Source organism: Rhipicephalus microplus, chromosome 1 (assembly GCF_043290135.1).
Source record: "Rhipicephalus microplus isolate Deutch F79 chromosome 1, USDA_Rmic, whole genome shotgun sequence".
NCBI lineage: Eukaryota > Metazoa > Arthropoda > Arachnida > Ixodida > Ixodidae > Rhipicephalus > Rhipicephalus microplus.
In genome coordinates this window covers 131,081,475-131,092,189 of record NC_134700.1, presented here as the reverse complement: position 1 = coordinate 131,092,189, position 10,715 = coordinate 131,081,475, and the positions used below count along the sequence as shown (strand labels likewise).

The 10,715-nt window shown below is 45.2% G+C and overlaps 2 protein-coding genes across 10 annotated transcripts in view; one reads left to right on the top strand and one right to left on the bottom strand.

The window, feature by feature from the left end:
- The first annotated feature begins 758 nt into the window (after positions 1-758).
- On the top strand, positions 759-5,366 carry LOC119169943 (uncharacterized). Of its 2 annotated transcripts, XM_037420947.2 has the most exons (5): positions 759-933; positions 1,853-1,917; positions 2,392-2,465; positions 2,624-2,734; positions 3,884-5,366. In XM_037420947.2, the coding sequence occupies exons 4-5, from the start codon at positions 2,643-2,645 to the stop codon at positions 5,223-5,225; spliced, it is 1,434 nt and encodes a 477-aa protein (XP_037276844.2). In that variant the 5' UTR covers positions 759-933; positions 1,853-1,917; positions 2,392-2,465; positions 2,624-2,642; the 3' UTR covers positions 5,226-5,366. The 2 variants fall into 2 exon arrangements, with proteins under 2 accessions (XP_037276844.2, XP_037276838.2); XM_037420941.2 differs by lacking the exon at positions 2,392-2,465.
- Positions 5,367-6,584: 1,218 nt separating this feature from the next.
- The window catches only part of LOC142798219 (uncharacterized), a 277,973-nt gene continuing 273,842 nt past the window's right edge, over positions 6,585-10,715 (bottom strand). For 3 of the 8 annotated variants that reach the window (XM_075887369.1, XM_075887373.1, XM_075887368.1), the window contains 4 exons: positions 10,463-10,610; positions 9,575-10,206; positions 8,898-8,973; positions 6,585-7,696 (listed from right to left, as the gene is read on the bottom strand). In XM_075887369.1, the coding sequence (XP_075743484.1) occupies positions 7,106-7,696; positions 8,898-8,973; positions 9,575-10,206; positions 10,463-10,610 (1,447 nt within the window). In that variant the 3' untranslated portion in view covers positions 6,585-7,105. Of the gene's footprint in view, positions 7,697-8,225; positions 8,357-8,897; positions 8,974-9,574; positions 10,207-10,462; positions 10,707-10,715 lie in introns of all 8 variants that reach the window. The other 5 variants (XM_075887371.1, XM_075887370.1, XM_075887375.1 and 2 more) reach the window with 3 other exon arrangements.

The following is a 10,715-nucleotide window of genomic DNA, read 5'->3' as shown; positions in this document are numbered from 1 at the left end:
CGTGGATGTAGAGGGCCAGCATCCGAAAAGGATGGGCCGACAGCAGCGTAGGACACAGAGGAGTTAGTCTTGGAGGCATCTGTGAAGAACTCAGGACGTGTGTATTTGTGTTGAAGTTCCAGAAAGTGTGTTCGGATATGGGCAATAGGTGCATGTTTTGTAACCTCTAGGAAAGACACATCGCAGTTTATAGTCTGCCACTGCCACGGTGGCGGGTATGCTACAGGAGCCATTAAACTGTGTTCGAGTGACACTCCAGTGTCCTCAGCTAGACCCTTCAGGCGAACTGAGAAGGGCTGCCTCATTGAAGGCCTGTTTTGAAAAAGAATGGAGCTCGCCAAGTCATTAATAGTAGAGTACGAGGGGTGCCTCTTGTCTGCTTTCACCTTAAGCAAATATACAAAGGACATGTAGGTTCTTTGCAGATGAAGCGACCACTCATTTGACTCAACGTAAAGGCTTTCTACGGGGCTGGTGCGAAAAGCACCCGTAGAAAGGCGGATGCCCAAATGGTGCACGGGGTCCAGCATTTTCAAGGCACTTTGAGTGGCAGACGGATAGACAACGGCCCCATAATCTAAGCGGGTACGAATAAGGCTTCTATAGAGGTTCATGAGGCATTGCCTATCACTACCCCACGTAGTACGTGACAACACTTTTATAACATTCATGGCTTTTAAACATTTTGTTTTTAAATACTTTATGTGTGGTACGAAGGTCAACTTGTTGTTCAAGATTAAGCCTAGGAATAGACCGATCCCACCAGCCGATCAGCGCATGCGCCGGTTTTCCGGAGTTGCCTCGCCGCCATCTTAGTTGTAGTCAATCGGTCAACCAGACTACAGCGACTACGCAGTGGCCGCCGCTTTTTCAGTACTGCGCCGGAGCTTCGCGGACGTCTCTCCGATTTCACCAGCAAGAAAAAGTCGTCATGTGAGTACTTTCAATACCTACATTGTCTGTTAATGGGAGCAGGCGGCGCGAATTTCGGTCATAAGTGCCTGCTACTCCTTCGTTTCGGCGGGACTTAGGACAGCCACCCGTTCATTGCCTGTTGAGTACCGTTTTCATTTGAGTGATGTATGTAAGCGGTTGTTCTGCGCGACTGTTTTTTTCGCATGTGCATCTCGGGGATTGCAACGTTTGTTTGCACAGTGACGTGCTGTTGGGGACAGGCTTTATATGCGGCGCCGAACCTTTCGTGTCTTACGGCACTTACGTGCACGAGTGTCGCGTTCAACATACAGCATTTGGTAGTAATAATATTTGAAATTCTTAATTTGGGTGGCGTTCTGATTTTAGTCCACCGAACGACGCGGTCGCTATATTTTGAAAACTCTTGACATTGTAGCGTCCCATGTTTCGCGCACGTGAATATGCAAACGCGCCGCTCTCCATTAGCAGCTGTGATACGCATTCATCAGTCATTCGCACTTGTCGGTTGAGCCGCATGTAAGGATACGGAGCCAACAAGGGACGTTATCTTACCCTGATAACTAGTGCTGTCTTTTTATTGCCTTTGGTATATAGTTCCGAAATAAAGAAAGGGGAACGTAGTAACCATACCAAAGGCGAAAATGATCCAGACTTCGCTGGTTATCAGCGTCAGATATCGTTTATTTTATGTGTTGGCGACGATCGTGGTGAGGGACTTCTGGTGTCGAATCTCTCCCTGCCTCCCCCCCCCCCCCCAAAAAAAGGAAGCATGGGCAATAGCTTTCGCATGCCAAGCCGCCGCAGCGCCGTCACCTAATATCGCTGGTTACGCCAGTGGCTATCGGCAGGCTGTGCTGCACGTATCGAAAGCCACGCGTTCGTGCGTTGTTAACAGTATTTACCTCTGTACATGCAGTTACCAGAGAGCTGCAGGTTCGTGTGGTTGGAGGACGGCATCGCCTAGAAAACTGCATTCTTGCGGTACAGTAATGCATTGGCTGCATTTTTAAATAATCAATATTCTTTTCATGGATTGCATTTTTATTATGGCTTTTGTCGTGGTCCTGCGTTATTTCATTGCAGTTATTTTTTTTTCGTTGTTATAGCCCTGTTGTTTATGGTCTTTGTAATTTCTACTTCGCTAAGCTTTTTTCTCTTAAGAGTATTTACTGTGTGCAGTATGTGCAACAGTGAAGATTATCTCTGCACTAGTAAAGTGCAGTCCCTGTCATGGGATTACTATCATGTGACTAAAGATTTGGTGCTGGTAAGGTCCTGAAAACAGGGCGAGCGATTTCTTCTCTTTTCTTCTCATGAGAACTACTGCTGCGTTTCATTGTTTTTTGTGCTTTTTTGCATGATGCTACCACACCAACTAGTCCACACGTCGTTACTACTACTCATCGGGTACGAGCATCATGCAGTGGAGGCATATTATGTTATTAATACGTGCAGCTGGTTCATTGGCCTGGCTTCTGCGTGGACAACGGGCACCGACTGTCTGACACTGCCCGGGGTTCTTTTATAGAGTACGCAGCATGCAGATGTTTGTATGTTCCACCAATAGAGGGTAACGCCCTGATAAAAATATGTAATCTAAGAAAGTGTATCGGCTTAGCAGAAAGTTTAGCTGGCTATGTTCAGATTAAACTAACCTTCAGGCTCTGTTTTTTTTTTTTTTTTGCAGCTCCGTGTAATGCTGTGCCATGGCATCTGTATTACACAACCACAACAGTCAAGGGTGGACCTGCAAAACAAGCTCCCTGAACCCATACTTTGGAAAGGAGCACATTGTCAGGTATGCAAACTTAACTCGGCAGTCATGATTCTCTAAAACTGATGAGTGCTATTTGGGAAAAAAAGAGCATGCTGACACCCAAATGTTTCAGAAAGTGTAACGTTTCTTGAACTATTCCTAGTGCCACAAAGCTCTACCCATCTTGTAGGCTCTGTAGTATGCAAAAATTCTTCTCTTTATTAAAGTGGTACGCTACAGGCTCAGTAACTTTGTTGATTGTGTGGTTTAATCCGCCGATGCAATGCAGGCATGAGGCGCGCCGTAGTGGAGGGCTCCGTATTAATTTTGACCACCTGGGGATTTTATCGTGCGCCGGAATATTGAAAACACAGGCGTTATTGCTTTTCACCTCCATTAGAAAAGCGGCCGCCGCGGCCGAGAATCGAACCTGCATTCTCTCCCTCAGCAGCACAACGCCTTAGGCACTGAGCAACCGCGGCGGGTCTGAGTAACTTTGTGTTTAGCTGGAAAATAACGCCATTTGTAGCTTTCTCAGCTTCTATTCAATGACCAACAACTCTTGATTGCTGAGAAATGAATAATTAAAGCTGGCATTTCTCTCCTCCATTCCCCTCACATTATTTCGTGAAGTTTCAGACCACGTAACAAAGCGCCCAGATCGAGTCGAGCCCGACTTTACTCGATCGTCCCCATCTTCCTGAAAGTTTGTTCTCGCCGGCTATTACTTCCGTCGCTCCCAATCACAAAGTCAACAGTGTGCCGTGTGTTTCCGACAAAGTTCCACTGATTCCCATCCGAATACGTGCCAACTAGCGCAGCTCCCAACCATTTTGCTGTTACAATTTGAGGTCACTTTAAAATGAAGTTTTTTACATATCTGATTGCAGTAGACAGTCTTCTTAAATTTAGTTTTAGTTCTATATCTTCAGAACTTGCACAATGGACAAAAAGTGGGAGTGTGCAAATTTGTGTAGGGAATGAAAAGGTGTTTATGCACAGGAATGTACTCATGCCAACTGCTCTAGCCAAGTACAATTACAAAAATTTCTTCAGCTGTTTCTGCAGGCCTGAAAGTGGGATTATTTTTATTATGCAACAGTTAACTAAAGGGTGGAATGTGTAAATGTATATTCTGGAAGGAAAAAGTCCTGCACAGCATGTAAACGTGAACGTTTATTCTTCATGCAGGTACACTGAAAGTAAAGGCGCTAGAAAACATCGACATGCTGGCCTGCGGCTTTTCACATCAGGCCACCTGCAAAAGTTGGTGTTTTCAACTGAAGACACCGCAGAGACCGTGGTGAAGGCACAAGTTCTGGCATCCATGGCAACATGGACAGTGTACAGTGTTGGGGTGAAGTTGCTTAAGTGTGATGGGGAGCTTGTCAGTGGCAGCTGCTCATGTGTTGCTGGGAAAGGTGGTGTCTGCAAACATGTTTGCTGCGTTTTGTACGGGCTGATGCACATTGCGCAACATGATCTCACTGAAGTACCAAATGCCATTGCATGCACTGAAGGTGAACGGCAGTGGTACAACCCGCGGGATCCAAAAAAAGTGACTGAGCAATTTCAACAGATTGTATTCTCCAAGGACACCACTGAAAAAATCAGTGATGCACCAAGGCTTCACAAAAAACGAGCAGCCTACTCATGCTTGAGAACACAAGACTCGAATCTGTCAACACTGAGCCTCATAAACTTGCATGGAAACTTCAAAGAATGTGGGCTCGATTGCTTCGCAGACGTACTTGAAGCAAATGACTTTCTTCCCGAAAAACAAAGAAAAGTTGAGAGCCCCGCTACCGAAGATGTGGCTGGGCTACCTTTAAGGTGGCTGGAGCGAGCCAAACAGGGGAATGCTTTGCTGTCATACACAGACGAAGAAGTTACAGCCGTAGAGGCAGCCACACGACTGCAAAGTGCTTGCCTCCTTTGGCATATGTATAGGGAGGGTCTGATCACTGCATGTGTAGCGCATAGAGTTTACACATGGGTCAGGACGTGCCAAACCAAAATGGGGCCGCATGATCCCCGACGTCTCATCGCAGCAGTGGTTGGGAAAAAGAAAGGCAGGGCAACATTTGCCATGAAGAGAGGCCTGCTGTGTGAGCCTGAAGCCAGGAAAGCCTTTCAGGACAAAAATGACAGCCACGTGGAGCTTGAGGTGACTGAAACTGGCCTCTTCCTCTCTCGTCATCACGCTTTTCTAGGTGCAAGCCCAGATGGGCTCGTGATGTGTAAATGTTGCGCACCACGGCTGCTTGAGATCAAAGTGCCCCTAAAAATTCAAGATTTTGCCAAAAGGCAGTTGCGTGCTGGGGAACTAAAAAAAAGTAGTGGCTATTATACTCAGGTGCAAGTGCAGATGGGTGTGACTGGTCTGAACACCTGCGTGCTGTTTGTTTACAGCAAGGAAGAGTGCCGACAAATCTCCGTGCCATTTGACCAGAGTTTCTTCACGGAATTCATAGAACGTTGCAAATTTTTTACTTCCAGCTACTTGCTTCCCTACATTTCCAGTAACTGGTAAAGTAAAGCTAGAAAATGTTTTCAAGCTTGTGCGTGTGTTCTGTCATACCATAAATACTTCAAGCCAGTAGAAGTAGCCCACCAGAGTTTTGCTTCTGTGCCTGTAAATTGCCTTTTCTACAACAAAGATGTTTATGTATGAGGTTTGTGCATTTTTGTTCTGCGTTAACAAGAACAGTCTACCCTCTTTCTTTGTACATCATTCACGTGCATAACTTGACCACGCTGGGGAAAAATAGTACAAATGAGCGTGAGGCCCTCCAGTGTGAAGCGTCTGTGTGCTTCATGCTAATTTCGCGGAGGCATAGGCTTGCTTATTTATGCCATGAAGCACACGAAACTGCACCACTGGCGTTATTGTTGCTACTAATATTCACACCATTATGGCTTGCGTGCTACTGTAAGGGCCGGCCTTGCTCCAAAACAGCAACTTATGTGGAATTTAAAAAAATTCTCGGGGCACCTAAGCTTGCTTACGTACTGTGGAGGTAAAAAGCCTGGTGATACTTATTAACTGCTTCTTTACTGATAGGGTATTTGTGTTATTTGTGTCTGTCTTCATTGCCACTTTGTTCAATGTAATGTTACATTGACGGGCTCTTTTACTGCTGCATTGTCTGTACTTCTCTTTTCGCCTTCATTTTGAATTAATTCAAGGTGAATTAAACAAGCAGACCGGTAACACATGCCACAGCTTTCCATGAATCAGTGTTTTGTGGGACAGCGAGGCACCTGCTCACGTGTCACTTGGCATGAGCTATTCGAACTTTTATCCCACCACTGCTAATGTGTAGGCCTGTGCTATGATGTGTTGTGACCCGCTTCTTTTATGGCCCTACTTTTTACCCACCACTGCTAGTGTGTAGGCCTGTACTATCATGTGCCTTCTGGCCTGTTTTTTTTTTTGTTTTCCTGAAGGCCCTACACAGTTCACGGAAAGCACGAAAACAATGTCAAATAAACCACTGTACTGGAGCCCTATGTGGAAAATATTTTTAGACAACTGTTTCTTGCAAAACAGGCGGTTGCAGGCTTCTTGAAATTTACTCGAGCACTGTGTAACGCCGTTTCTTCACAGCTCCATTATCCTCCTGCAGCTGGTTTCTATGCAGGAAATGATACACTCAACATACCTTCAGTTTATCAATGAATGCTGTCACGCATTAAAAGGCTACGTCAGCCTGTTAATTAACCTTTCATGTTTATGTTAAACCACAGCAGACTGGACGGCTGGACACAAGGGGACAATATGGTGATAGCCCATACAAGTATGCTTCTCAATGGGCAGCTATGGCCACGATCACGAGCTTTTACCCTATCGAAATAAATGTATGTACCTATTCACTGACACCGCCAGGCATGGGTTCACTTCGATTTTAATGGAAAGCATCAAAACGTGCCGCTGTTTGAAATGGTGACAGAGATGAAGAGAGTATGGCTATTGCATAATGCACGTTCATGACAGTACAGGTAGCAATGTGTTATGACAACAAAAAAGAAAAGGGGGGTCAATGCAGACAACACATCTTTTCGTGCAAGTAAACGTAGTTAGAGATTTAGAGAATAAGGGAATGACCAAGTAAACAAAGCAAATAAACTGAATACAAAACCTAGGCAGGGACATTTCTTATGATGCTTGAATGTGCACGGGAAGGATACGGCTCTTCGTACGTGCCCTCCTGAAGGGATTGGGTTGTTCCTTGTTTTGGGCTAAGGTGAATAAAAAAGCTTGGAGAGACGGTGAGCAGTTCCTAGAACAGGCACAATGGCCTATATCCTTCCCATTTCTGGCTGAGTTGCATGGCCAAAAAAGTAGTCAAATGTAGTGCAAGCGAACTGGCGCAGCCTATCAGCAGACATGCAGACTTCACTCACATCTGCTCACAGCAATGGCTCACCCACAAAGTTTGTCAAGCGTGCGCAAACATGCCACACCTTGTTCAGTTGTCCAGACATGCTGTTTGGAAACACCTGTGAGAGTATTCTGTAGGTCTTTATCCTCCGAATGACCCTTTCCACATGTATGCGCACACTGGCAATAAGCCTTGTCTCAGTTTCATCTGCTTCAGACAGTTGAGGCCGTCCTTCCATGAATGGCGGAATGTTCAAGTGCAGTGAAAGTTCCTTGCACTCTTCTTCGATGGTGAACCCCCTATCAGCCATCAAACTTCGCCCTGGTGAGAACTTTTCCAACACACCGGAAGCCTTTGTTAGGGCCTTGTCAGACAGCCTCCCAGGAGAAAGATCGGACACGAACATAACAAAGCCGTTTGGGCTGCACACAACTAACCCTTTTGCAGTATTGTGCTTTTTGTACGAGGAATAGGTCTCACTCTGTACACGGAATGACGAGGGGGTTTCGATGAAAATTTCGGTGCAGTCGAGGATGCCGTCAACAGTGGTGTAGCCCTTGTCAGTGAAAGCTTGTGGCCTGTACTTGTCGCACAGGTGGGGAGGCATCCAAGTTGGGACCTGAAAAAAAGAAAGAAAAGTGGGTTTTCATATTTTTTACATTAATATCATCAGTGGCTTAGGAACGGGCGGGGGGAGTGGTCTTAGAGTGGTGGATCTATGCGAAGGATCTAAGACTGCATTCTCAATGCACATGAATCTCCCCATTGCTCTTAATGTACGATTTAAAAAGTCACCTTCTCCACCTTTGATTTTTGCCACAAGTACTGGCACTGCTCTGCAGTAGAGACCGCAAGATGAGTCATCACAGCTTGTAACACTGTCAAATGAATCTACAAATGCTCTAAAAATTATCAAAAAACACACGGGCACACGAGAAGCATGCTGGGATAAGCATTCTCTCAACAAAACTTTTTTTGGAAGCATCTTTACATATAAATAAAATCATTTACTGCATTGGGCATGTGCTGTAAGACCCAGAAGGTTCATCGATTGATTTATTGAGTTATAATGCACAGGCACTACATAAGTTATAAGGTGCACTGTAGTGGAGGGCTTCAGTTTAATTTGATCAGATGGGAACCTTTACCGAGCACCTTAATCTCGAACATGCGAGCATTTTCGCTTTTTGCCTGCGTAAGAAAAGCGGAAGCCACGGCCGAGAATCGAACCCGCATCCTTGGGCAGCACAACGCCGTGGGCACTGAGCCATGTAGCAACCTGCAGAATAAAAAAAGTGAAATGAGTACATTTAAGGTGAGGTGACATGTGACGTTGCTTCCAATAATTTTTAGCTGAGAGTGAGTGCTTGTCCCATTGTGCTTCGCCTGTGTTGTATTTTTGCGCTCTGGGTTTTACAACCGTGCACCAACTGCCTAACGAGTAGTTTTACTGAAATTTACTTTAATTCAATCGATCCATCTTAGAATGCAAACACAAGGTGTTCAAGCTGAGCAATCTTGCAGTAAGCTTAAAAGAGCATGCTTCGGGGAATTAAATTACCTGTACGTTCTTAGCAGGTATCTTGACAGACAGAAAGGCAGTAGTGGGGGCTAATATATCTGGCCATGAGGGGAAGGCTGACAAACACCCCTTGAAATAGAACCCTGGCTACGCGACTGATCAGTGTACAGTTGGCCTTTTATACCTAAAATTCCATCCAGTCCCCTTTCTCCCTTCCCATAAATGTTGCAATTTGTCGCGGCCATCACAGAGACCACAAACAAAAGGCAATAAAAAAAGATAACTGGTGCTGACATACCTGGCGAAGCCTGTTGTCCAAAAAATCCAGCCATGTTACCCAGATCCTCGAAACGGTTGACGTAGAAACGCCAAACCTGTACGAAAAACAAATTTGCAAAAAATGCGCATCAGTAATTTTCTGCAGCACAAACAAAAGAACCTACGGTTGCAATGAAGATGTCATTGCAGAAGATGCTTAAACGGTACTGAATTCCTTTTGTGTAAGCACCTTGTTACTTCCAGTCATTTTCATTATAAACGATAAGTGAAAAAGTGCTGCATACCATTGCTGATATTTTGAGGAACGTACGAATACACAGCATGCTGCATTCCCCCTATGCACAAAGTAACTAACAAAACCAGCTACGCTCGGCAGGAACACTGAAATTTGGCTTAAACTTGAATTTCTCAGTGAATGAAAGTTCGTTTGCTCCCGGACAAGCACTAAGGGTATTACAAAATACCAAATCTTTTGAATAAAGCAAACTCGTATTTTGTCTTCATGGCCCCTTTCGGGCTGATAGGGTTATGCTTGTTTCCCTCACAGCATATTCATAAATAACATTATACACAGTATGCCCGCGTAAATGTATTGGCATGGTAACAGAGTTTCATTAGTCACTCCACTTGGACCTTATGCAAAGGCAAAAATGAGTACTGATGCAAAAAAAAAACACTTCAACGTTGGCAGCGTACCTGTACGCAAGGTCAAGGCCCAGCCGTAGCCTCATCAGGACGAGCACAAGCTGTGTCTTCAAAGGCAGGATGAAGTTCCGGTCCTCGTTCTCCGTTTCCTTCATCTGCCAGAACCGCAGCTTTTTCGCATCTGGTTCAAGTAGGGACCAAAAACTGTCAAAGGACTTTCTGGATGTAAAGCCAGTGTAGTACCGCAGCTTCTTTTCATCTTCTACAAGGGCTTCATACGTGATGTCAATCTTTTGTGTAGCTTCAGCCTTGCACCTCTTGACTTTCTTCTGCATACAGGATAGCTCAAGCCGCAAGCACCTATTCTTCTGCTGAAGGCGGTCACATAGCTTTTTTGCTTCAGCGTGGTCCTGTTGAGAGCGTTTTAGCTGGCGGTTGAGCTCTTCAACATGCGCGTAAGCAGCTTCAGCCTTTTCTGCTAGCTCAGTTATTATATTATTTTGGCAAGCAACTTTCTTGGCAAGCTGGTCATAGCTTGACTCTTGGCTGCTGTAGGCATGGTCCATGAGTAGAGTGCTTTGCTGTGCGGTGTCTTCACTGTCGCTGCTGCTACTAGTGATGGCAGAGCCTGAGACTTCTGGGTCGTGCTGGGGTGCCACAGTTGGACTGTTGGGAAGTTCCAGCTGTCAGGGGAAAATGAAAAAAGAAAGCCATGTGTTTCAGTGATTTTTACAACACACTGTGCAGCTGCAGGTGAGATTTCCAATACTGCATTTTATACCTTCACACGAGTTTAAGTTTACTCGGCATCATTGCTTTTTTTACGCAGTAGCGCAACCCTTAAGTAGCCATTGCCTGCATTAAGCCATAACAAAATATTCAGTGGTGCATATGCAACAACGTAATGCTATTTCTCTGCATTGCTTGTGCTCAAATTACCTGTGTCCTTATGAGTGGTCGCCTCCTTTCCACCTTTTGCGGTCTCAGCGGGAAGATTGTGGGCACTCTGTTCATGTAAGTCTTTTTTCCTCCTTCGAAGTGGGCACCGCATACTCGGTGTCCCGTGCTAGGCGTAAACTTGGAGAACCTGAGCACAAAAAGTTACAGCATTATTTCATATGACACTGAACATCACCTACTGCGTTTTCAGGTTCCTTTTAAATGTCCAGTCTGCATGCTACCACTGCAAGAC